At 43.4% G+C, this 27,901-nt stretch overlaps 1 protein-coding gene and 1 pseudogene across 3 annotated transcripts; both read right to left on the bottom strand.

The window, feature by feature from the left end:
- Positions 1–1,280: 1,280 nt before the first annotated feature.
- On the bottom strand, positions 1,281–20,516 carry hp1bp3 (heterochromatin protein 1, binding protein 3). 3 transcript variants are annotated; one of them, XM_078425554.1, is made up of 12 exons: positions 20,430–20,516; positions 15,962–16,052; positions 14,183–14,327; positions 13,073–13,226; positions 11,670–11,813; positions 10,705–10,788; positions 9,726–9,880; positions 8,864–8,954; positions 7,619–7,778; positions 7,099–7,210; positions 2,724–2,855; positions 1,281–2,325 (listed from the first exon to the last, which is right to left on the bottom strand). In XM_078425554.1, the coding sequence occupies exons 2-12, from the start codon at positions 16,026–16,028 to the stop codon at positions 2,055–2,057; spliced, it is 1,515 nt and encodes a 504-aa protein (XP_078281680.1). In that variant the 5' UTR covers positions 16,029–16,052; positions 20,430–20,516; the 3' UTR covers positions 1,281–2,054. The 3 variants fall into 3 exon arrangements, with proteins under 3 accessions (XP_078281680.1, XP_078281681.1, XP_078281682.1); XM_078425555.1 differs by having other exon boundaries at positions 14,183–14,324; XM_078425556.1 differs by having other exon boundaries at positions 14,183–14,321.
- Positions 20,517–26,773: 6,257 nt separating this feature from the next.
- LOC144608205 (U2 spliceosomal RNA) lies at positions 26,774–26,864 on the bottom strand (annotated as a pseudogene).
- Positions 26,865–27,901: the final 1,037 nt, after the last annotated feature.

Below are 27,901 nucleotides of genomic sequence, written 5' to 3'. Positions count from 1 at the left end.
ACCTTAGATCCTCAAGTCCTGGTGACATACTTACAAAACTTCTCTGCACTCTTTCCAGCTATAGCAGGGTGACCAAAATGGGATACAATATTCCAAGTGTGGCCTCACCAATCTCTTGTACAACTGTAACATGACGTCCCAATGTCTACTCAATACCCCGATTGATGAAGGCCAATATATCAAGAGCCACTTTCAGGGAACTATGTACTTGCACTCCGAAACCACTCTGCTCTACAACACTCCCCAGAGCCCTAACATTCACAATTAAAGGTCCTACTCTGATTTGACTTCCTAAAATGCACACCTTGTACTTATCTGTATGTTTTAAATGGATTGAAAGCTTATATCCGTTATGCAAACTCTACAGAGGATTCCCTGGTTCACAAAGGGATTATGCTCACAGAGAACACTAACGCAAATATTTATACACTGTGGGAAGAATACCTGTTGATAGAAATGATAACAAGCCATCAATCTCCTCCCCTTAAGTATGCAGTAAATCAAAAGCAAAGCACTTATTTTGATGCGCTGAAACCCAAATCCATATCAAATTGTTGGCAGATGGAAGAGTGCAGGTGCTCAAGGGCACCCCTTCCACCTTGATTATCAAATATTAATTTACGTTTACCCGATCAAAAGACACAACTGTTCGAAAGACAAACACCAAACATGTCCCTTAGGTGCTGTTTGCTGCAACAGATGATATGTTGAAAGGACAAATTAAATTAGCGTTTATAGTTCTGTTCAACAGTGAGGATGGGGAAAACCCAGTCTAGATGGGCAACGGATTGGAAAACACTGCAGATGCTGGAAATCCAATTTACACACAGGAAATGAAGAAAGAAAATCAGATATTAGCGAAAACAGGATTACTGTTTCAGATCAACAGCACTGTGTTCTCATACTAGACCAATCAACCTGAGGCTCTGCTTCTCTCTGCTCAGATGCTGCATGGCTTGCTGAGTGTTTCTAATACCTTGTTTTTTCATCACAGATGCTCTATTACTTCAGTAATATCCCAACCAAAAGCTCACTTTTTTTGGTTTGCAATTTTGGAGGGTGGCTTAAGGATAAAAGTCATTTCCAGTAAATCTGCTGAGCTGTATTTAAGGTGGGTGATAGTAGACAACGGATGCAAAACCTCTTACCAATATTACTTCCTTCGTTGTCACATAAAGGATGTTTAATTTAGGCTGAAGCATTAAAAGTGATGGAGAACCAAAAGTGACTTTTCTGAAATAATTCATGCAAACTTGGACAAAAGATTGTTGACAACAATATACAATGTACTGGATTTTTACTAAGTGAGACAAAGTTACAGAAAAAAAGCTTAACAAAATGGTGCTGCATGCAAGTACTGTACTTACAAATCTGACACTAATGCAATTATCAAAAGAAAGAATAGCAACATTCAGTAATACACAGACTGTGTGTACAGGGCTTTTTTTTAAAAGACTAATCTCCAATACAAATCATACAAGGTTTTGAACAAAGTTAATGAACTTATAATATCTGACTTCAAAGGCAAAGACACACCAAAATGCTTCCATTTTAACTCTGTTCTCTCATTTCGTTTTCATGACATATTGCTCGGCAGTAATGTCAAAGCTCATTATACAATGGCATAGATAAACCTGCATTAGCTCAGGAAGGTTCTCCCTACCCTCAAAAATGCATGTATCAAATGTACATTTCAATAACCTCATTTAAAAGAAAATGGGTACCAATTAAATCTCCATAATCGTGATTTTAATTTAATTCAACTAGCATTTTGGTTTGCTCCCCACTTAAAAGGTAAAAATTGAGTGTGTTGCCTACATTTTTTTTTAAAAAGGTCACACACTTAAATATAAAGTGTTAAACCCCATTAAACTAAAAAACATTCTTGAAACAAGTTGATGTCCAACAGCTTATCTAAAATAGCATTCTACGGAATTATCTAAAAATAAGTTTCTACTTTTTTCTAGGTTAGCTGCAGAAAAGTATCGTGTCACTTGGCGTGTTTCAAATGACAAACACATGCACCACCAAAGAGTATTCCACCTTTGTTGTTGTTACTTTCTCTGCCTTGGTGAATGCCGCGTGGTGGCCTTGGCAGGTGCTTTCACCTTCTTTGGGATTGCAGGAGACTTTTTAGGAGACCCACGCCGAGGCTTTTGAGGTGCTGCTGGCTTTTTTGCCAACTTTGCAGGTGAGGACCGTGACTTTTTAGCTGTTTTTTTTGCAGGTACTTTTTGCAGGCTCTTCTTAGCAGTGACTGCTCTCTTCGGCTTGGCAACTTTTCGTTTCTGCAACTTGGCCTTGGCTCGTGGAACTGGCTTGTGCCTGTTTCAGGTAATAAATGGGATAGATTTATTATTGTAGACTAGAGTTAAATGGCTCTGTTGACTGCCCAGGGTTATTATACAACTTCAAGCTTTTGGGTTCCATTAGGGAAAGAAAGTGATCGAAGTTTCAACTAATGTCCTTTGTCACAATTATCTGAAAAATGTCCTATATTGTTGCCCTTCCCAAACACCCATGGAGCCCATTGATTATTTGTAGTTTTCCATTTTTATTTCATTTTGGGTTTTTTCTTACCTGAGGCGTAATTTTAAGTGCTGATGCTCTCTATAGCTTTTTTTAAAAATCCCAACTGACTAGTTAAGCAGTCTTGTCAATACATTAAAAATGCAGAAAATCTACATCATCAAATTAAATATTATTATTTGGTGAACACACACCTTTTCTTAGGAGGCTCATCTTCATCAGATTCTTCTTCTGACTCCGACAGATCATTGTCCTCTTCTTCTTCATCTTCTACCTCAGAGTCGACTTCTTTCTGATGCTGCTTTTCAGGGAAAAGGATACTAGGACTAAAGGAAAATCAAAATATTAAGTTACAGATACATTGGACATTGCACAATGCCAAGAAAGCTTGGTCCCAACATTCTGCCCCCATGATCTAAATGGAAGAATACTGTTGAGGCATAGGTAATCCTGTTATTGCACAGTTTAGACAGAAAACTATTCGAAGTATAGACATTGGAAAAAAAATTAAAACAGTAAAGATCCAAGAGACAGTAAAAGACCCACATGAAGCCTTGATGTCTCAGCATGTCCAAGCACTTAAAGTTCTATGAATTACAGTTAATTTGAATTGTAGTTAATTGTAATGTAAGAAATGTGGGTTCCTTGAAGACAGAACCAGGTGAATTTATAATGGGGAACAAGGAAATGGCAGACGAGTTGAACAGGTACTTTGGATCTGTCCTCACTAAGGAAGACACCAACAATCTCCCAAATGTACTAGTGGACAGAGGTCCTAGGGTGACAGAGGAACTGAAGGGAATTCACATTAGGCAGGAAATGGTGTTGGGTAGACTGATGGGACCAAAGGCTGATAAATCCCCAGGGCCTGATGGTCTGCATACCAGGGTACTTAAAGAAGTGGCTCTAGAAATCGTGGACGCATTGGTGATAATTTTCCAATGTTCTATAGATTCAGGATCAGTTCCTGTGGATTGGAGAGTAGCTAATATTATCCCACATTTTAAGAAAGGAGGGAGAGAGAAAACGGGAATTTATAGACCCGTTAGCCTGACATCAGTGGTGGGGAAGATGCTGGAGTCAATTATAAAAGAAGAAATTGCGGAACATTTGGATAGCACTAACAGGATCGTTCCGAGTCAGCATGGATTTACGAAGGGGAAATCATGCTTGAATAATCTTCTGGAATTTTTTTGGATGTAACTAGGAAAATGGACAAGGGAGAGCCAGTGGATGTAGTGAACCTGGACTTTCAGAAAGCCTTTGAGAAGGTCCCACATAGGAGATTAGTGGGCAAAATTAGAGCACATGGTATTGGAGGTAGGGTGCTGACATGGATAGAAAATTGGTTGGCAGACAGGAAACAAAGAGTAGGGATTAACGGGTCCCTTTCAGAATGGCAGGCAGTGACTAGTGGGGTACCGCAAGGCTCGGTGCTGGGACCGCAGCTATTTACAATATACATTAATGACTTAGATGAAGGGATTAAAAGTTACATTAGCAAATTTGCAGATGACACAAAGCTGGGTGGTAGTGTAAATTGTGAGGAGGATGCTATGAGGATGCAGGGTGACATGGACAGGTTGTGTGAGTGGGCAGATGCATGGCAGATGCAGTTTAATGTGGATAAATATGAGGTTATTCACTTTGGTGGTAAGAACAGGAAGACAGATTATTATCTGAATGGTGTCAAGTTAGGAAATCGGGAAGTACAAAGAGATCTGGGTGTCCTTGTTCATCAGTCACTTAAAGTTAGCATGCAGGTACAGCAGGCAGTGAAGAAAGCAGATGGCATGTTGGCCTTTATGACAAGATGAGTTGAGTATAGGAGCAAAGAGGCCCTTCTGCAGTTGTACAGGGCCCTAGTGAGACCGCACCTGGAGTACTGTGTGCAGTTTTGGTCTCCAAATTTGAGGAAGGACATTCTTGCTATTGAGGGCGTGCAGCGTAGGTTCACTTGGTTAATTCCCGGAATGGCGGGACTGTCGTATGTTGAAAGACTGGAGCGACTAGGCTTGAGAAGGATGAGAGGGGATCTTATTGAAACATACAAGATTATGAAGGGATTGGACAGGTTAGAGGCAAGAAACATGTTCCCAATGTTGGGAGAGTTCAGAACCAGGGGCCACAGTTTAAGAATAAGGGGTAGGCCATTTAGAATGGAGATGAGGAAAAACTTTTCCAGTCTGAGTTGTAAATCTGTGTAATTCTATGCCTCAGAAGGCAGCGGAGGCCAATTCTCTGGATGCTTTCAATTTGATTGAGTATTTTGAAGAAGTAAACTAAAAGGTTGATGAGGGCAGGGCTGCTGACACAGTCTATGTGAACTTCAGCAAGCCTTTGATAAGGATCCGCCCGGTTGCTCTGGAAGGCTAAATTGCATGGGATCAAGGGAGATCCTGGATAGTTAACTGGATACAGAATTGGCTTTGAGGTAGGAAGCAGAGGGTGGTGGTGAGAGGTTGTTTTTCACACTGGAGGCCTGTGCCTAGTGGGGTGCATCAGGAACCGGTGCTGAGCCCATTGCTGTTTGTCGTCTATTTCAATGACTTGGATGAGAACGTACAAGGCATAATTAGTAAATTTGCAGGTGACATAAAAATAGGTGGGATTGCATTGTGAAGCTGGTTATCAAGAATTCAGCATAATGTTAATTAGCTAGGCAGGTGGACAGAGGAATGGCTCATGGAGTTTAATTCAGATGTGTGAGGTGTTGCATTTTGGAAAGTCAAACAGAACAGGACCAGTGAATATTGGGGCTCTGGGGAGTGCTGTCGAACAGGGGGGTCTTGGAGTACGTACACAGTTCCATGAAAATGGCAAAAACAGTGGTGTAGATAGGGTTGTGAAGGCAGCTTTTGACACAGTGGCCATCACCTGCAGGGAAGTGAGTTTAGAGGTTGGTATGTTATGTTACATTGTACAAGATGTTGGTTATGTCACACTTGAAGTAGCATGTTCAGTTTTGGCCACTTTGCTATAGGAAATATGCCATTAAGAGTACAAAGATGATTTACGAGGATGTTGCCAGGACTTAAGGGCCTGAGCGATAGGGAAAGGTTGGGCAGGCTTGGACTTTATTGCTATCATGAGGGGAATAAATAGGGTGAATGCAGTCTCTTTTACACGGTAGGGGAATCAATAACCGGAGGGCATTTGCTTAAGGTAAAATAATTTAATGGGAACCCATGGGGAACTTTTCCCACAGAGTGATGGGTATATGGGACGAGCTGCCAGAGGAAATATTTGAGGCAGGCACAATAACAACATTTTAAAGATATTTGGACAGGTACCTGGATTGGAAAGGTTGAAATGGGCCAAACGTGACAAGCTAAAATTGGGCATCTTCGGTGGCATGGACAAGTTCAGCCAATGAGCCTGTTTCTGTACTGTATGACTATGTTGATGAACATCCAGACAAACAGAATATATTTCAAAACGAAGAGCTCCAATGAATATATTAGGAGTACTAACCAAGTGCAATAAGGAGGAATATCATGGTGCTCAACAAAAAACTCATACCTAATGTTACATATCCTTATTGTCCAACCTCCATAAATAGAAGCATACCAAAGTAAATAGTGGTGCTAAAAAGATAATGAAAAAATCTTAATGTTCAACCAAAGCAATGCTATACGCTGAAAACATGCAATTATCTTAAAACTACCTTGCCAGTACTCAACTCTCTCTGTTGCCATAAAGTGGTTATTAACAGACTGATCTAATCTCCTCTGATGCATCGTGCTACATGAGATATCACAAACTTGCCAAACTATCAGCAGCTTCAAGAAAATCAGCTGTTCCATAGGTGAAGCTAGACAGAAATGATCCAGGCTTGGGTTGGACAGTTGCAACTAAGAATTAAACAGCACCAATGTCAGCTGTTGGTCACCGTTAACTCTGACTCTGGGTGCATCAAGAGAACAAGCAAATGGTCAAAATCTTTGCTACGGAAGATTGTGTAAAAAAATTAGAAAAAAACCTTGCCTTAGTTACTGTTGTGAATCCACTAAAAAAATATATATATAAAGTGTAAACTAAATTACACTAAAGCAAACTAAATTGCCACAGCTCAATTCCTGAGCAAGAAGGCGACAGAGGGGGAAGGGGGGATTGAAGACCAAAGTTGTCAAATCAAACCACAACATTTACACAACTAAAACATACATAATATGCAAAGTACTTTCAGTGTAACACTCAAGCATTGGAATTTCCATCTTTGGATTTCAACAATCAAGCCTATGTTGAAAATTGAAAACTAATGTTCGATGTGTCAAAATAACAAACTTCATTCCAAAGTCCCCATGCAAACTCTTTAGCTGCGCCATTATTAATGGCTGTAGCTGCTCGCAAGCAGAGCATCAACAAATGAGAACATGGTGATCCTGTAAATGGAAACAAACACAGAAGTCACACCCATTTCACTGTAAAGAGAATGTCTATAGAAAAAGGCCAAACAAATAGCCTACGGTGATCGACAATCAATGCAAGCCCACTACCAAATCGGCATGTTATATGCCATCGTGCATGTTTAAAAATAATTATTTTTCCAATTAAAATTGTTCTTGCCTGGGGTAAAATGGAAAACAAAGCTGGAAGGAGCCACTGAATCCTTTGCCAGATATCTGTTCAATCCATCCATTTTTTTCACATTTCTGCAGTGTTCTCTTCAACATATGCACTGGAACAAATAATACAATACAATCAAAACAGTATCATTGACAATCATATGTGTTTTGGTTGGATGAAGGCACCGATGATGTTTGTTTTTGTAGAAAATATGAAGATTATTTAAATCATTTTCAATTCTTTTTTCTCTCATGGGCACAGGTTAAATACACCATGCCCATTCAAAAACCAGGTGAGATATAATTTGGAATATTGTGCACCTTTTAATACTCCCATGTCAATATTCATTTTGATGTTGAGGAAATGATTCAGTCTGCAACTCAAAGCACGCTGCTTTCACGATTAAATTAGCAGTTTCCAGAAGAGTGTGCAAACATTGAATCTCAGACAATTAAATGATGATTAGCTTTTTAATGAAGTAAATATAAACTAAAGACAATAAAGACAGTGTCCGACTTACTCTGGAAATTCAAATTTGTTGCAGGAACTTTCTCCGAAACATATTTTTTAAGAGCTGTGGTTGAACAGGTTTTTGGTTCATTCATGGCAGTTATAGCACTTAGAATTGCATCCTCAAATGGACCCCCACTCAACAATGGCTTGTCTCCAGCCTTTTTAAGCTGCAACAGGAGATGCAAGCAGTAAGTTAAAAAAATTCTCAACACCAAGTTTCAAAGTTATATCACAAGTGGAGCTATGGTGTAAATGTTTGTTATGCATATTGTGTTACCACTACCAATATCAGGTCAACAGGATGGTTCTACACAGCCTGCCTCGAATGGCAGGCTGTTAAGGCCCATGTGCACACATTTTCTACCAGATATTTCTGGGGCAAGGATTTCTCTTGTTTCTGTTCCCTCAGGGAGTAGGAATAATTGTTCATGGTTAAGCAATTCAAGCCAACCAGTTTAAAAAAAATGTAATTTGTTCTTTTGTCTTCAAATAATTGACACAAATCTATGTATTAGGTAGTTGAAACAGGTACTGTGTGCATTACAAAATGCAAGACTCGCCCACAAACATTCTGACAACCTTTGGGGCCATAGTACTCGCTGAACCAGCTGATAAAAGTATGCTTGTCAATGAATATCAGAAATATTGTAAAATGAAGTCATACTATTATTTCAAGATTAAAAAAATAAGCAGGTAATTATATTGAACAACATTATCTAAAATCTTCCCATTTTCCTCAGAGCTGCTCCCCATTTGAAATGGAATCCCCAAATCTACACAAGTACAACCGGAACCACATTCAGCTCCCATATTCACAAATGCAATGCAGATGTTTCCATTTCATCACCAGACCAGAGTCCAAATATGGACACAATGGGAATAGCATCAGTGAGAACCTCAATGGATCTTTACGACTGCTGTGCATACCCCCGTGATTGTCAGATGCAATTTGGTGTTCATTGTAGCCCAACCCCCCAAAAAGATGCACTTCAATGTTTTGTGCACTTTACTGGCCATTTGTCAATTTCCTTTACTCACAAGTGAATTTTTGAGATGAGATTCCCTCTCTCAAAATTAAAGTGACAGATGAGATTTACATTTTAAAAGATTCTCCTGGGTTCAAAACTCTTGGATAACTTCCAAAGGATAATGAGACGTAAAATTCACTTTAATGCAGTAGAATGCACATACCCTAAATTGAAAATGATCCCACCCCTCTATTCTTAACATAGCTAGTATCTGTAGTACTTACCTGAAACGTGCCCGATGCTCCCTTGCCAGTGATCTGCTCCACCTGACCCTTATCTACAGCTCTTTGCAAAGCCTGTTTAAGTAAATAGGGCCTGCAATTTAAGCACAAAGTAATTTTCAATGGTAGATATGCAAGAACAATCAAGTCATCAAAAAATGAAAAAAGAAACATCACAACCTTGAAGAATTAATATTTTATATAAATGAATATCCCACTTCATGTTTTGAAGATGGCAGAATTCTGCTGAAAAGTAGCTAAACTGTTAAGCAGCATACTCATTTGACTGTCTTTCGCCGTGAGTCATTTGATTTCTATATTCACTCTTCCCAACTTTTCTCTTGCTCACCGGGGAAAAGGACAGATGGATTGAAGAGGTAAAGGAAAGCAGAGCAATACAACAAGAGAAAAAGATAAATCACTCAAAGGAAACAAAATCTGCAGAGCCACAAAATGTTTTTTATTTTTAATATATTGATATTACTGAAATAACATTGCTGCTTTGAGCATCCCTTCTGTGTGCATGCAACTTTCTGGTGTATCTCTCCTAGTCTGATTAACATCCAGTGACTTCATAGTTAACGTAGAAATCTATTCTTCTTTCTTTGCCTCTGCTCACCTTCCTAGAATTCAATTTACTTGGGAGAACTTATCCAACTAGTTAGGATTACTCTCATAATTTTTATCTGGACAAATTACCAGAGCAACTGGCAACTTTAGTACATCTGGTAACAAATCTTCAAGAATGAAAAGTAGAACATGCAAAAAAATCCATAGGATTACGGGCTGAATTTCAAAGTAGGGTTTAGTGTGTTTTACAATGGTTTTAGTCTTGGGCAAAGATGGTAACATAAATTTTCCATACCTGCTTTCAGCATTCAGTTTGGGGTAATATTGAAGAAGATACTTCTTGATAAGACCGTATGATGCCTCCTTAGGTTCACACAGCTTTGTGAATGCCAATGGTAGAGCATCCTCCAGTTTTACTGGCTGTTCCGTTGGTCCTGATGAAGTGGTTTTCTATTAAAATAAGAATACTGGGTTTTATTAAAAAAAAATATTTGGAAAAGCACTTAACAGCTGTACAATCCATTGAGGTTGTCTGTGCAGAGGTACAATATGCAAGATTTAGGCGAAAAGCATACCGATACACTGAAAAAGGTGTCAATATAACTATCAGCTAAGGTAGCAGAGGAGTGCTGCCAAGAAATGCTGGGGAAAAAAATAGGTTATTTCTGCTAATGCCTTGGTCTATTTATTAGTGCAGAATAGAGTCTGGTTACCGGACAGAATCAGATGAGAGCCAATGACAGTATTTGCAGTTGGACTGTATCATGCAAACCAAACTCAATATTTTTTTCAGAGCATGATATGGTTGAACGTTATTAATCAATATTTGATGCTTTATCCTTGATCATATTAAGAGCATGTTTGAGATTTGCATGCTTGTGATCAGCTATGGCAAAAAAATATATGTGCTAGTGTTCAGGTTTGGACTGGCCTTGATCAGATCAATTAAGAGTTTTACAACCAAGCAGACTCTTGCATAGCGAACTATAAACAACAGGACTATATACCAACAATGCTGGTCCAAAAAGACTATTAAAAAAAACAATGATCACTTTACAATCGGGTGCATCACAATAAATAACATTCAATTTGCTGCTTGTTGAAATCTTCAGTTAATAAGGTTTTGACTCTGAGCATGACTGTATCTCCACAGATTGTTTCTGCTCCCATTAAAAAAATCACATTTTCTGAGGCAAATTTGGGATGTTCAGGCAATGGCAAACCCTGACACGAAAATACCCATGGGCATTGAACAAATGATTCACCATGAATACCTTTTTGTCCTGTTTCGATTTATGCGATTGTTTCCCTGCATTTGACACAACCACAAAACTTCCAGAGGCACCTTTTCCCTTCACCTGAAGAACAGGATGAATTCAAGATTAATCCTTTCATGTAATGGACTGTACATTGTGCAACAGTTTAGAATTCAAAGCAATATTATGTATTTCTGAGGAAAACATTTATCCTGGTACCTTAAATCAAGTAAAAAGTTAAAAACATTTTACAATGTTAGCGACTATACAAAATAACCCATTACATGCACACTTTTTGTACAGGGGCATAAAGTTACATTGAAATTCAGAATATGTTGAATTCAAAATGAAACACACCAATATTGGCTCTATAGAACGTCCACTGTGTCTACTATTCAATTGGTCCAGATTATCCAGAGACAAACAGCAGATCCACAGTATATCAATCCACAAATATAACCCCCACCCTAAAACAATATATGTTTTCACTGGATCTTACCCTGGATTCCTGCCCCCTGTTCAAATGATTCCATTGTTCGTCACGCTTGCACAACAACCACGCTGATCAGAACTCACATCATAGCACATACAGAAATCATTTTCCAATAGTCCTTGCTTTGCAAACATGCCCAGTTTACATTACTGCTCTTCAGATTCCAATCACTCCATTCAGAAAGTAAAATATTATTTTTGTATTCTGGCAACCAGAACTACAAGCTATGTTCAAGGTACAGATGCAACAATGACCGATTAAGTGTAAATAGGCTCTCAATATCCTGTGGGTAGAGAGGAGCAACTTAAAAGGTCAGAAGGAAAAAAGCAGTACCATCTTTCCAGAGTGTGGAAATGTCCCTGTACATCAACAATATTATCAGATTGCAATGCACTCCTACTTATCCTGTAATCATTAAATTTCACTTTATTTTCATTGATATGTATAGACAGGTTTTTGATAGGCAGTTTGATAATAAACTAAGAGTTACCTGTTTGATAGCACCACGTTCCAGCTCTCGTTTCAAGGCTTGCTTCAGTATATATCCCCTGCGCTCGAGTTCCAGTGATGGATACTTGTTAATTATGTATTTTCTTATGGCGACAGCCGAAGCACCAGACTTCTGGAAACAAGCCTGAAAAGTGTCTGAGTATTTTTAAAATGTCCCATTTTCAGCGTGCATTTGCAAGTTTGAAACGACTCTCACTATTATGGTCATCCTACAAAGAGGATATTTTGTTTTAACCAAAATAATCTGAACAACAACAGGTACAAATATTGCTAATTATCTTAAATAACAGAAACAGCAAAGGAAAACAAGCAGCGCAATACCATTTGAGAACTGAAAAAGCATATCACTTTATCAGCAGCATAATTTCTGATTACAAGTTCATTAACTATAAAGCATTGCGGATTGTGATGAGTGCTGTGCATGTGCAAATCTTTCTTTCAGCGGGTCTGACCATATCCTATCCAGTCCCATGTCCTGCTTATCCATCACCCTGTTTCTCAATATCTTAAATGTGAAATCGTCAATCTTATTTCAATTCCATAATGGCATTACCCTAACCTACCTGTGCAATGTCATTTCTTAAGTTGCCCCCATCCACAACTGTTGGTGGCACATTCAGCTACCCAGGTTTCCAGCGGTGGGATTTTTTTATCTTAGATCATTTGCACCCCTACATTAGATTGTATGCTTAAATATTCAGGGTCTGAATTCATAACCTTCCAATGTGAAGGGCAGAACAACCACTGAGCCAAAATGAAAATTTATAGGTAAACATTGCAATGAGGACACTTCATAAGAGGGCAGCTAATATCAAAGACCCCTACCATCCCGGCCATGCCCTCATCTCACTCATGCCCTCATACCATCGGGAAGGTGGCACCGAAGACCAATAACTTTTACTGTTAGATTTAAGAACACTTCTTCCTATCAACCATCAAGCTCTTGAACCACTCAGCACAACCCTACCTCAGCACTGAATTATTTTGTACGGAGTTTGCACTACTTACTTAGACTTGCACCATCATGGTTTGGTTTACCTAGAATAACTGATAATTTATTGTCTTTTTTTTGTGTTGTGTTTAATGTGCCTGTAAAGCTGCAGCAAGTAATAATTCATTGTTCCAGCCTCAGTGCACACAACAATTAAACACTCTTGACATTTAGTACTTGAGTGCCACTTTTGGTGTCGCATTCAGGTATCAATGTAGCACAGGAGTTGTCAGCAGAAGTGTTGGAATACCACTCCAAAGAGGTTGCAAAGGATCAAAATGACTATTTTAAAAATAGGAGGTTGTCATTAAACCTTTGATATTCAGGTACAAAGGTGAAGAGAAAGAGAGGCACACTTCTGTGACATCACCATGAGGTTTTTCATTCTCTACCTTAATAGCTTCCATGACAATTGCATCCATTTTTGGTCGTGCAGTAGTAGTCATCTGAGAATTTTTCTGTACTCGAGCTAGTTGACTAGCAGATAAGGTAGCCCATGATGGAATGGTCTTTTTGATCTTCTTATCCTTGGTTGGTTCCTTTTCTCTGTTAAAGGTCACAAATTACAGAACTTTAGCCTTGTTCAATATTTACTATTCTTTCCCTTACATTGTAACTAATACCCAATCACACATACCAAACACCTTGCATTTCATATTCAAATTATGAATCAGATTGAAAATAACATCATCTAGTTGTAAGTGAGATTAGTTGAGTGAAGTTTGCCAGAATAATTGTGGAGAGCTCATCACTTTTCTTCAGGTTCAGCGATTGGATCCTCCATCTTCTAGAGAAACAAGGGCACAAGCAAATTGGGTCTTAATTGAACAACTATACAGAAATCCTCCAGACTACACCAACACTTCCAATGATATGCTGAGCTACTGTCCAGGCTTGGTGGATGCAAGCTTCACTGTAACAGCAGAATGACTGCTGACATGCATTTAACTTTTTTTTTTTCCACAAGGCATACTATATTAATGATGGGAATGTGCCGAGTGATAAGGGTTCTTGATTGTACAAACTAGAATTCTCAAATGCATGTGAACTAAGGATGAAAATAAATGTTCATGCTAACACCATGTATTCTCATTCAATTGGTGTACATTAAACAGTTTCATACATTGTTGCCGGTGACTCAGAAGATGAAATCAAGAAGCAGCAGAGCAACAATGCAGATATTCTGTCCATGATGTCCAATGGATATCTACTCCAAACATTTTATTATTTTCAGGACAAATAATACTTCTGTTCAGTGTGCAATATTTTAATGTTGCATTCTGGAATCTCTTCTTTCACTGTCTGTCTAGGAGATAAGATGGTAATTGTTAACTGTGGAAAACAAGATTTAGAGAGATAACAAACTGAAAGCATGTGAAAGCAACTAAAAGATACTCTGGATTATGCCATAGTCCCCATACGATGGCACTGCAAAAAAAACCTAATGATGAAACTTTTCTACTTTCGCGCCAATAGTTAAATATACATTTGAGTATACATACTCTTTTTTGGGTTCCTCTAAAGGTTTGGTTTCTTTCTCTTCATCACCACTTTTTTCTGTTTCTTTCTTTTCCTCCTCTTTGACTGAAGTGTCATTTTCTGGTTCTTCCTCCGCTGAGATAGATTCTTCAGAAGTCACATCTGCTTCTTAATGTATGGAAAATAATTATTATTACTGAACTTATAATCTCAGCAAATCATCAATGGTCAACTATGTTTCAAATATAAATGTCAATCGTTAGAATTCTGATGCAGCGTGTTGTTGTTTCCTTGGTCCCAACAATACAAAGGAGCACAATCCCCTGGGCCTCTGCTCATTAAAGATGGGCACACTCAACTTTAACCAACCCCATTGTTCAGTTTATCTGATAAACTTATCACAGACACAGACAGTCACAGACCTCCCAACATTTGATTTTACAAATTCATAATTTTGATATCCAAAATTCAGAATTTTACATCAAAAATGACTATTATTTCCAACAGTCTGTAGTTCTTGGACTACAGGCATATCATGAGTATATTCTGCTATTTATAGAAAGCTTATTGAATAGAGATACCTTTTGCAACACAAAGAAAAAAATGTTTTGTTTTGTCTTTTCTATTTTGCTTTTTCCTTACACATCCCAATTCTCTTGGTATTGAATAAAAGAACAATGGTCATAAAATGTATGACTAAGTTATGAAGAAAGAGTTGATATATGTGACTTGACTAAGCACACGGCAGTACTTGTTGAAGTAAATTTGCACATTAATTGATAATCAGCCCAAAAAGGTGGTAATAGGCATTTCTGCTGTGTTTTACATTTTAACCCCGTCTTAATTAATTAATATAGTTATATAATCTTGCACTTAAATTTAATATTTACTCATTACAGTTTCACCACTGATTGTCTGGCACTCTTGGTTCCAGAGCTTTGCTGGTTTATTCAGCTGGCCAAGGAAGTCGGCTATGGGGATAGATGTGCTGGCCCCAGCTGGGCTGGAGTTCCAGAGCCCCGCCCGCAGGTTGCAAATTCAACCCACCGATCGGCCATGGAAGTCCCGATGAGGTCGAGATTGGCTGCCTTGCCCAGCCTAGGTGCCACATTTTCGGGGAGACTTCCTGGGCGGGGGGATTTCTCGCAGTATCCCTAGCGACTGAATTGACAAAATAGCCATGGAAGTCCCGATGAGGTCGAGATTGGCTGCCTTGCCCAGCATAGGTGCCACATTTTCGGGGAGACTTCCAGGGCGGGGAATTTCTCGCGGAACCCTTAGCGACCTCTAGCAGCCGAATTGACAAATTGCAATTACCGACTGCGGAAAAACACGAGGCAAAATCGGAATGGCGGAAATGAAATAGGAAAGCGGAAACTTTCCGCCAAATTCGGAAGGGTTGGGAGCGATGCAGTCAACCTTTATTGGGTCATTTGCTGATATATGTTAAGGATTCCATGAAAATAAATAGATGAACATTTGTGAATTACATTAATGAGCTAACCCAGCTGCCAAAACATGAGCAGTAGCCCAATTTGCTCTGGATTTGCCTGACAAGATTATGGAATTTCAAGCACAGACATGTACACCTAATTATAGGCAACACCATCAAATCCACTATTAACACTTTGGGGTTTAGAGGACTGCGGGGAGAAGTAGAAATCTGGAATGTAAGTGCCCAGTGCACTATTTTTAGACCCTCAAGTGGACCGCCTACATTAGTGCCAAGATTTGGCAATGTGGTACAGTTACGAACACCAAGAACAATAATTTTGAAAACAAGAGTCAAACATGACTTTCACCTGTCGTGGTCTTGTTTCTTACTGGACTCTCCTGTGCTGAGGGACTAGCATTCCGCCGAATAGGCATGTTTACACTGATAGAATGAACAACCTGTTAATGAAGTAACAATATATGTTCAATCAAAATGGTAGTTTAACAGTACTTCATAACAGAGATGGACAGGGAACAGAAGGGCTTGGACACTTATGCGCAATGTTGTGATTGAATTGCCATCAACTATTCTAAAGTAGTAAACCCTGCATTTTCACATTATGCACACCATTTAGATGTCTAACTTTGTAATTGAGTTTGTAATTGAGCAAAATTTTTAGATAACATTTAAAAAAATCTAATATCAAATGAACTGTGTTGAATTGTCAAAGAATGGACCAAACTTTAAATTGGGAAATGCTTCTCAATCGTTAGTCATGTGCTTTGTAATGATAATTAGACAGAATTGCCTATTTAATAGATGTGGGTAATCTTCTAAAATCTCACAATATCTTGAAATGAATGAAAATTTTTATTGCGTCAGATGACAATGGGATAACAGGGGCACATTTCTCATTATACAGTTGAGTGTCTGTGCACAAGGTTTAATTTCATTTACAGCATTCAGATTATAGCACTTATACCTTGTGAAAAGAATTATGGAGGGAAAAGGGAAAGAAGGCATGAGACAACACAGATGCAAAAATAGTCTGTGTTGTGGAAGTCAGAAATATAGCTGTCAATTTAGCCGAGCTTCAGATAGTTACAAAGGTGAGAGACTTTAATTCAATTAGAGTCAGAGTTACGCAGCATGGAAACACAAGTGACTGCAGATGCTGGAATCTTGAGCGAAAAAAACAAAGTACTAGAGTAACTCAGTGGGTAAGGCAGCATCTGTGGAGGGAATGGACAGGCAACGATTCAGATGCCCATTCCCTCCACAGAATGCAACTTGACCTGCTGTGTTCCGAGTACAGAGAAATGTGTGGTGTTGCATTTTGGGAAGTCTGACATGGGCAGGCCCTACACAGTGAATGGTAGGGCTCTGGGGAGTGTTTTAGAGCAAAGGGATTTAGGAGTGCAGGGTCATAGTTCCTTGAAGATAGTCGCTGGTAGATAGGGTGATCAAAAAGGCTTTTGGCACATTGGCCTTCATCAGAGTATTGAGAATAGAAGTCAGGAGATCATGTTGCAGTTGTGGAAGAGTTGGTGAGGCCGCATTTAGAGTATTGTGTCCAGTTCTGGGCACCATGTTATAGGAAAGATGTTGTCAAGCTGGAAAGGGTTCCGGGAAGATTTACGAGGATGTTGCTAGGCCTAGCGGTTCTGAGCTATAAGGAGATGTTGAGTAGTCTAGGACTCTATTCCTTGGAGTGCTGGAGGATGAGGGGTAATCTTATAGAGATTTATAAAATCATGAGAGGAATAGATCGGCTAGATATCCAGAGTAGGTGAATCGAGGACCAGAGGACATAGATGAAGAAGAAAAGATTTAATAGGAATCTGAGGAGTAACCTTTCACACAAAGGGTAGTGGGTGCATGGAACAAACTGCCAGAGGAGGTAGTTGAGGCAGGACTATCCCAAAGTTTAAGAAACTGGTACATGGATAGGACAGGTTTGGTGGCATATGGACCAAACGTGGGCAGGTGGGACTAGTGTAGCTGGGACATGTTGGCCGGTGTGAGCAAGTTGGGCCGAAGGGCCTCTTTCCAAGCTGTATAGCTCTACGAGTACTTTGTCTTTATACAGCATTGAGCATGGCCTTTGAACCATCATGTCATGTCCACAGTGATCAAATTGTCCCTTGCAACCTAGTAGTGGAAATTAAACAAGCAGTAATTTGGAGAGTGGGAAATATCGTTACAAATCTATAATTGATATACACTGAATACTGGATCTACCATTACATGTGATGGTGGGGTAGATCCAGGATTCAGTGTATATCATTTGTAACGACATTATCCAAGGTAGGTATATCGATGAGATTGTGGAGCTAATAACATTTACATGGGCACTGAAGTACAAATTTTACTGCTTCTCTGGCTGGATGGTTAAGATTTTGACAATTTTTTTTGGTGGAAAATATTGGGTTCTGATAGCAGGATATTATGTAAAGGAAGTCCACCTTGCGGGAGAGATAAAATGTTGGATAGTATAGCCATGTCAAAAACAAAAAGAATATTTATCAAAAAGTTAACCTTGAGTATTATTTTTAATGGCAATATTAAAATAGGGCGGCACGGTAGCGCAGCGGTAGAGTTGCTGCTTTACAGCGAATGCAGCGCCGGAGACTCAGGTTCGATCCTGACTACGGGTGCTGCACTGTAAGGAGTTTGTACGTTCTCCCCGTGACCTGCGTGGGTTTTCTCCGAGATCTTCGGTTTCCTCCCACACTCCAAAGACGTACAGGTATGTAGGTTAATTGGCTGGGTAAATGTAAAAATTGTCCCTAGTGGGTGTAGGATAGTGTTAATGTGCGGGGATCGCTGGGCGGCACGGACTTGGTGGGCCGGAAAGGCCTGTTTCCGGCTGTATATATATGATATGATATGATAATGGGAGCAGGTTTTAAAAATCTGGTTATCAGCAAGAGTACACAACTAATGTCCTTTAAGATCAGAACACCACCATGCTTACCAAAACTACATGCAGCTCCAGTTCCCTGTCCACCTGGATAAATCTTAACTATGTACCAAAGCGGTCCAGCAAGTTAATCCAATGCATCAATTGTTACAAACTGGGGTTCTAAAACTTTTATAAGGCTCACCACTACCTTTATAAGCCAAATTTGCCAGTTAGGTCCGTATCCCAAGAATGAACATTAAAGACTCCGTTCGAAGTGCAGTGTTTAGCAATAATGCAAGTTTAGCAATAAAAAGCACTAACACCCAATATAAAGTTGCTATTTCAACAAATTGTATTTAGGCACCAAACAGCAATTAATTAAACAACATAATTGGTTTGTTGCAACTTCACATTTGCTGGCCAGGAATTGAAATTAAAAATTCTATCCCAGGTAGACTTGTGCAATTTAAACCATTCAAATAAATTAATTTAGGAACTACTTTAAACTGTTTGGTACTGTGCCTGCTCCCTGCGAAATTTACTATTTTTATTAAAGAAATATACACAACTGGAGGAAGGTTAGCATTATGCGCAATAGCGATTTTTGCATAATTAGAAAACTTAAGTTGGCAGACATGGTCAATATGAAACATTTTCTCTGATTGATAGGGAACATTAGCAACACTTAAATATTGTCAACATGTGAAATATGGTTTACTAGCTCAATGTTGCGTCCCAGTGTTCTCAATGGTGTTTGGTTATATAACAATCAGTATCGTGAAAATGGTACTGGTAAACCACACATATTTTTTAGGCTAATAAAGAGAAAACATTCGCAGCATTTCTGCACCTGCATCAGATGCTGGTTTACAAAAAGACACAAAGTGCTGGAAGAACTCCGTGAGTTAGGAGAACATGGATAGGTAATATTTCAGGTGAGGACCATTCTTCAGACTAATTTTGCTACTAATTTCAAATATATTTGGTCCATCATTATCCTGGATTAGTCCAGTAACAGTACTGGATAATGGCAACAAGGAATCGACAGTTTATTTTGTGTAAACCAACATCCGCAGTTTCTCGTTTCTCCATAAATGTCAAATGGTTTGGAATACCCACATCCAGAAACATTTAATTACTTTTCATGGTTTGCAGTTTTCTGAATGCGAGTAAGTGAATTTACAACCCCAACTATGAATGGTAAAAAAAAACAATAACAAATTACCCATAGAAAATGGGAAGGGATGTATATTTTGTTAAGAGCAGTTTAACCTTGTTTAAACCTTTACTTTTTGACAGAGAAACAAAATTTCAGTGTACCAAATACTTCAAAAACATAATGGCACATTGTAAGTGAACAAGATGATCACTTGAGACATAAAGAATATTGTTTGGAGCCAGTGGATATATGCATACATTTACAAAAATAAAGCTTGTAAAAGCTTGCAGTGTGTAGTGTTGGTTGTCCAGTTTTACGCAAAGTAACGGGAATAGTCTTAGATGTGGCTGGGCTTTTAGAGGGGAGGGGAGCAGGTGAATCCAGGAGATGGAGCGAATCCCTGGTTGCTGCGAAGGGACGCACCCTCCTATCCAGGCTGGATTCCAGCGGCCCCTCGACAAAAGCAAACAAACGTTCTCCATTCAAACTCAGCAAAAATAAGCAACTACGGGTCCCCTGAACTGGCTGCTGCCGCACACGGCGCCGGGCCCCGCACAGGTACAAGAGAGAGAGAGAGAGAGCGAGCAGCGGGCGGGGTGGCATCCAACCCTCCTCCACATCAAAGCCCCAACATCAAAATGGCGTATTCGCGAAAAAAAACATTGCAAGCCTCCGGACTCCGCCGCCCACAGGTGTTGCCGAAACGCCCATTCAAACGGCCGCATGCTGCAGCGGTGCACCCTGCGATATTTGTGGAGGTTGACCGCTTACCTTGGCGGCCGCCTTGCCCTCCACCTCCTCCCGCTGCGCCTCCAGCTCAGGCTCTGGCGCCTCTCCCCCCCCCACCTGCCTCCCGCCGGAAACGCCGTCACCCAACCGGCTCTGCGCGAGACACATTCAAACAAAAACAAAAAACACACACCTCCAAATTACAAACCACCACCCTTGTGCCAAACCAGTGAGAATGTCCTTGTCTCAGTATTATTTTAATATATGAAGTTGGGTGTTTTTTTTTCTTTTGAACCTTTTATTCTCTCCCCCCCCCCCCCACCCTTGTTTTCCCTCACAAACATGGCGACCAGGGGACATTCTGCCCCTCATAAAATGGCGATCACAACGTTTGCCCCTCACAGAATGCTGACCATGGGCATTTGCCCCTCACAAAATGGTGTCCGCTGGCATTTGCCCCTCACAAAGATGGCGCACCGAGTCTCACAACCTGCTTTATTTTGATCTATGTGTTTTTCTGGAGCTAAACAAAATGAAGTGTGTCTAAAAAAATCCAAATAGTGGAAATGTCGAGATGTTATTTTAAAGCAGAAATTATTCGGAGCAGATTGCATCACATTTTTTAATTGAAGGGACCCCCGGGGAGGGGGGGGGAGGCGGTTGAATTTCGTGCAGATTTCTTCAACCGAAACAAGCCAAGCCTTCGGGAGACATCTTGAGGCAGAGGTAACGTTTACGCATTTTAAATGAGGGGCGACATTTGCAGGCGCCGGGTGGTCCCAGCAGCACATCCCCGCCTCTCACTGACCATTGCTTACATTTGAACGAGCCAATTACATGGCGGACCAGCCCCCGGCCTGCTCGGCCCAGCCTGGAGCGCAGCCAAGCGGATTCACCACTCAGGCAGATTTTGATACCTTCATACCCAGTTTATTGTAAACCCCAGGAATTTCACTAGGAATGAAACGAACAGCTATGGGTTGGCTTTGGATGAGTTGGGGATATTAAAATACAAATGCCCATGTTCTTGTCAAGAACAATGTTTAAAACAATAATAATAAAGGCGGCACGGTAGCGCAGCGGTAGAGTTTTTTAAATTTTTTTTTTTTTTTATATCAAAAAATACTTTATTCAAGTAATAAATATCATTTACAAAACATCTTTTTTAAACAAACCCATCCGACATTTCCGGAGGTTACATATTCAATACAGGCATTTACTTAGACATTTACATACATTTACATACATATCCCTTATTTGGAGGGGCGTCTCTCTCCACCACACCCTGCCACCCCCCCCATGTCCAGCAGCGGAAGGACCCTAGACTGTGGTCCTCCCCCACAGGGCCTTGGCTTGGCTGCACCAAGCTTCAGAGCGTCCCTCAGCACGTACTCCTGCAGTCTGCAGTGGGCCAGTCGGCAACATTCCTTGACGGACAGCTCGCTCCGCTGGGAGGTCAACAAGGATCGGGCAGACCAAAGAGCGTCTTTCACCGAGTTGATGACCTTCCAGCAGCACTCGATGTCAGTCTCGGAATGCGTCCCTGGGAACAGTCTGTAGAGCACAGAGTCCTCTGTGACGGAGCTGCTGGGAATGAATCGTGACAGGGACCCCTGCAGACCTCTCCAGACTCTCTTGGCAAATCCACACTCTTTGAAGAGGTGGGCCACCGTCTCCTCTCCGTAGCAGCCGTCCCGAGGGCAGCGTGCGCTGGTAGTGAGGTTCCGGCGGTGTAGGAAGGATCTGACTGGGAGGGCTCCCCTCACCGCCAGCCAAGCCAGGTCTTGGTGCTTGTTGGTGAGTACTGGCGATGAGGCATTTTGCCAGACAAGCTGGGCAGTCTGCTCTGGGAACCACGCCACAGGATCCATGGAGTCATTCCCCTGCAGTGCCTGCAGGACGTTCCGTGCTGACCACTGCCCGATGGACTTGTGGTCAAAGGTGTTGGTCCGGAAGAACCTGTCCACAAACGACAGATGGTTCGGCAATGTCCAGCTGACTGGCACATTGCGTGGCATCTGCGCCAGGCCCATCCTTCGCAACACCGGGGACAGGTAGAACCTCAGCAGGTAGTGGCATTTGGTGCCCACATGCCTTGGCTCTATGCTCCGCCTGATGCAGCCACACACGAAAGTGGCCATCAGAATGAGGGCGACGTTGGGCACGTCTTTACCCCCGTTGTCTGCCGACTTGTGCATTGTGGCTCGTCGCACCCGGTCCATCGCCGACCCCCAGATGAAACGGAAGACGGCCCGGGTGATCCCCGTGGCGTAGGAGGGAGGGACGGGCCACACTTGCGCCAAGTACAGCAGCCCCGAGAGCACCTCACACCTGATGACCAGGTTTTTCCCCGTGATGGAGAGGGAGCGCTGCTTCCACAGCTCCAGCTTCTTCCCCACCTTGGCTATCCGCTCCAGCCAATTTTTGTTACATGCCTCAGCCTTCCCGAACCAGATCCCCAGCACCTTCAGGAAGTCAGGCTTGATGGTGAAGGGGATGGAAGATCGGTCGGGCCAGTTGCCAAAGAGCATGGCCTCGCTCTTCCTGCGGTTTACCCTGGCCCCCGTGGCCAACTCAAACTGGTCGCAGACGCTGATCAGTCTGCGGACCGACCCTGGATCCGAGCAGAAGACGGCGACATCGTCCATGTACAGGGAGGCCTTGACCTGAGTGCCCCCACTGCCTGGCAATGTCACTCCTCTTATGCTCGCATCCTTCCTGATGGATTCGGCAAAGGGTTCAATGCAACAGACGAACAAGACAGGGGAAAGAGGGCAACCCTGCCTGACTCCAGACCTGACGGGGAAGCTGTCTGATTCCCACCCATTAATTTGGACTGCACTACAGATATCGGAGTAGAGCAGTTGTATCCACTTCCTGATTTCCTCCCCAAAGCCCATTTTGGAGAGCACGTCCCTCATGTATGTGTGCGATATCCTGTCGAAGGCCTTCTCCTGGTCCAAGCTGACCAGGCAGGCATCCACCCGTCTGTCCTGCACGTAGGCAATGGTATCTCTCAGCAGCACCAGGCTGTCTGAGATTTTCCTGCCAGGTACAGCACAGGTTTGGTCCGGGTGGATCACCTGTCCCAGAGCAGACTTGACCCGTTGGCGATGGCCTTAGACAGGATCTTGTAGTCTACATTCAACAATGTGATGGGTCTCCAATTCCTTAAGTCATTCATCTCCCCCTTCTGCTTGTAGATCAGGGTGATGTTGCCCTTCCTCATAGAGTCTGACATGCTGCCGGCTAGAAGTATACCGGCTAGAGGCATACACATTAATCAGCCGGAGCGGAGAACCACAGTACATTACAGGTCCGGGCCCACCCAGTCCCACAGAGCAGAGTACAACTCTGCCGGTAAGCCATCGCCTCCGGGAGTTTTACTCGAGTCAAAGGAACGGATGGAGCCAGTCAGCTCCTCCAGGGTCAGTGGTTGGTCCAGACTCTCCCACTTGCTGTCGTCCAAGACTTCCGTGATGGAGGACAGGAAGTTCTGGGAGGCGGTGCTGTCTGTGGTCTTTACATCGTACAGATCCTTATAAAAGGATCTGCAGATCTTGAGCATGTCTGTCTGCGAGGATGTTACCGAGCCGTCCTCCTCCCTAAGGCTTTTGATCACAGAGCTCCCCCTGTGAACCTTATGGAAGAAGTAACGTGAGCACGTCTCATCCTGCTCAACATGGCGGACCCTGGACCGGAAGATGATCTTGGAGGATTCAGAGGTAAAGAGCCGAGCTTGCCGGCCCTTCAACTCTCTCAGTTCCTCCCTCACATCCACCCCTCTCCTCTGCAGAAGGAGCAGTTGCTGCAAATCTGTCTGGAGTTGACACAGTTCCCTCTTACCCTGTCTTGCTCTCTGAACACCTTTGGAGACGAAGAACTTCTTGATGTTCTCCTTTGTTGCCTCCCACCAGAGTGTCGGGGAGTCAAAGAGGGGCCTCACAGTTCTCCAACATGCGTAGTCCCTCTTTAGCTCCTTAACGTTCTCCGGGGTCAACAGCTCCACGTTTAGCTTCCACGTCCCTCTGCCCGCCTTCCGGTCCTCCTGTGATTGACAGGTGGCCTGAAGGAGGCAGTGGTCAGAGAAGAACACCGGCGCGAGGTCGGTGTGTCTGACCGTGACGGCCCTCGATGTGAAGAGGAAGTCTATCCGGGACTGGGCTGAACCGTTCGGTCCTGACCAGGTGAACCGTGGCTGGACTCCGCCTGCAGGGTCGCTGAAGGCGTCGTGCAGCTTTGCATCTTTGACCGTTTCCACCAGGAGTTTGGAGGTGCCGTCCAGTCTGTGGTTGGCACTGCCGGATCGTCCAGCCGCATCGATGATGCAGTTGAAGTCACCGGCCAGAACGAGCGGTCTAGACGTGGCCAGCAGCGGTGGGAGCTGCTGGAGGACGGCCACCCGCTCGCTCCACCTGGGTGAGGCATACACATTAATCAGCCAGAGCGGAGAACCACAGTACATTACATCCACCACCAAGAGACGCCCCCCCACCACCTCCCTTACCTCAGTGATGGTGAAGCCCCCTCCCCGCAGCAAGATCCCCAGACCGGACGCACGACAATCATTTCCCCCCGACCATACCGACAGTCCGTGGGGCCACCATCGCGACCACCTCCGATAGCAGCGAAGGTGTGGCAGCCCGCACTCCTGTAAAAAAGTCACATCCGCCTTTACCTTGGCCAGGTACTGCAAGGCGGATACACATCGCGCAGTGCTCTTCACACTGCGCACGTTTAAGGATGCCAGTTTCAGCTCCATTGTCCTTTAGTGTCCCAGGCGATCCTCCCGCATGCCAATCATCTGGCTGAGTTCCTGCACATTTTTGTCGCACAGGTAGTGGTACAGGTTGGTGGCTTCCTCAGCACAGGGTGTATTTTCTGGCGAGGCCACTGCGCTGCTCCCAGTGTCCTGGAGCTGGGGCCCATTGGCCACTGCACTGCTCCCGGTCTCCCGGAGCTGGGGCCCATTGGCCACTGCACTGCTCCCGGTCTCCCGGAGCTGGGGCCCATTGGCCATTGTGCCGCTCCCGGTCTCCCGGAGCAGGGGCCCATTGGCCGTTGTGCCGCACACGGTCTCCTGGGGCTGGGGCCCATTGGCACTGCTCCCAGTCTCCTGGGGCTGGGGGGCAACAGACACGTTCTTTCTCTTACCTTCCTCCTCCCCCGTTTTCTTCCTCTGCCTCTGCCTCCGTTGTCGGCTCTTCCTGGTCGTCTCATCCTCCGATGCGGAGAGGCTGCTGGCCTCATCCTGGGAGAGGGCTCTTTTTTGGGACTTGCTTGCCCCCTCCGCCTTTTTCTCCGTGCGCACAGCCTTCAATGTTTTCCTCGATTTTACCAACTGCCATTCCTCCTCTTCCTGTTCGCCCTCTTCCATCGACTCACCCTCGTGGGCGGGGGCCTGGGGGGCTCTGTCCTGCGGTTGGGGGCTCCTGGTGGTCGCGTTGTCATCGCCCCTGCTCTCCTTTCCTTTTTGGGCTTTTGCCGTGGTAGGAGGCGTCTCGTCCACCCTGGGGGTGCTGGCAGCGGCCCCTCTTATCGCCTGTGCATAAGTGCTAGCTCTTTTAGGGCAGGCCCTGTAAAGGTGGCCTCCCTCCCCACACAGGTTGCAGCTCTTACTCTCTTTACAATCCCTTGTCTCGTGGCCTTCTAACTTGCAGTTTCTGCAGACGACTGTCCTGCATTCTGCCGCCACGTGCCCAGGTTTGTTGCATTTCCTGCACACCCTGGGCTGCCCCGCGTAAGTCATGTAACCCCGGTTCCCTCCGATAGCGAACACCGAGGGAGGGTGGATGATGAATCCCTTCCCGTCCACCCTCAGCTTCACCTTTACTTGCCTCTTGCTCGTCCAGATCCCGAACAAGTCCTTTATGTCCACGCAGTTCCCGGCCCCTTCGACGTAGCGCGCAAGGAAGGTGAGGACATCCACGACGGGCACATGTGGGTTAAACATGTGCACCGTGATCATTCGTTCCCTCTGGGTGGGGAGGGTGAAGAGCGGCTGCACCTTCAGGAGCGACAGCGGGGCTTCATCCCCCTTCTCACGGAAGTCCTGCAGCAACTTCTGCCATCCCGTCGGGTTCTGGAAGGTAACGTCGAAATATCCGTTACCTGGGAAGTCCTGGAGGCAGAAGATGTCCCCGGCCTTGAATCCACAGGCCTCCAGCAGCACCTTCTTGGTGAAGAGATCCCTTGAGAAAGGGTTCCCCTCCCTGAGGTCCTTCACCGATACTCGCAGGGTATTCCGGATACCCTGTCCTCCAGCTCCACTTGCTGCTGCCATCCCACCTGGATAAGGGTGTTAGGTTGGTTACCCAACCAGCATGGATCCACCCCTAAACCAGACACGTGCTCCTGACCTCCGCTCCTCGTCGATGATCCAATGCAAATACTGCTCTTATGCTGTTCTTATAAGAACATTAGATTGTGCCAGAACAGATACTACACTTGATCTTAGCCAAAAGGCCGAGAGACTATAGAAATGATCCTTAAAAGGAGAAATGGTGAATTCCTCCTTTTTTTTCCAGCGAATGCAGCGCCGGAGACTCAGGTTCGATCCTGACTACGGGTGCTGCACTGTAAGGAGTTTGTACGTTCTCCCCGTGACCTGCGTGGGTTTTCTCCGAGATCTTCGGTTTCCTCCCACACTCCAAAGACGTACAGGTATGTAGGTTAATTGGCTGGGTAAATGTAAAAATTGTCCCTAGTGGGTGTAGGATAGTGTTAATGTACGGGGATCACTGGGCGGCACGGACTTGGAGGGCCGAAAAGGCCTGTTTCCGGCTGTATATATATGATATGATAATATGGCTTCATCGCCAATAACAGGAAAGTAGAAAGGAATTGCATAATATTTAAGAGACAATTGGACAGATACAAGGATAGGACACAAAATGCTGGAGTAACTCCCGGACAGGCAACATCTCTAAAGAGGGGTCTTGACACAAAAAGTCACCCATTCTTTCTCTCCAGAGATGCTGCCCGTCCTGCCGAGTTACTCCAGCATTTTTTTGTGTATCTTCGGTGTAAACCAGCATCTGCAGATCCTACCTTCCCAGATACATGGATAAGATAAGTTTAGAGGGTTATGGGCCAAGTGGGGGCAAATTGGACTAATGTAGATGGAGCATGTACGGTGTGGGCAAGTTGGGCTGAAGCTACCTGATTCCACACTGTATGACTCCATGAGATGAAGATTTACACAAAAGGACACAAAGTGCTGGAGTAATTCAGAGGGCATGTCTGGAGAACATGGATAGGTGATGTCTTGTGTCGGGACCCATCTTTAGACCCATTGGGAGGAGGGGTGGAAGAAAACTGGGAGGAGAGGCAGGACAAAGTGTGGCAGGTAATAGGTGGACACAGGTAAGGTTTGAAAGCTAGAAAGTTGAAACAAAGGCTAGAGATTAAAGTTGAAGGTGAGTCAGAAGGATGGAAGAGTTGCAAATTGTGAAGTTAGAGGAAGGAACATAGGTGGTGGGGAAGGGGCCAAATATCTGAGAGTTCAGGAGGGG

This window comes from Rhinoraja longicauda, chromosome 30, assembly GCF_053455715.1.
Source record: "Rhinoraja longicauda isolate Sanriku21f chromosome 30, sRhiLon1.1, whole genome shotgun sequence".
In the NCBI taxonomy this organism is placed as follows: Eukaryota; Metazoa; Chordata; class Chondrichthyes; order Rajiformes; family Arhynchobatidae; genus Rhinoraja; species Rhinoraja longicauda.
This window is presented reverse-complemented; position numbering and strand designations above follow the sequence as displayed.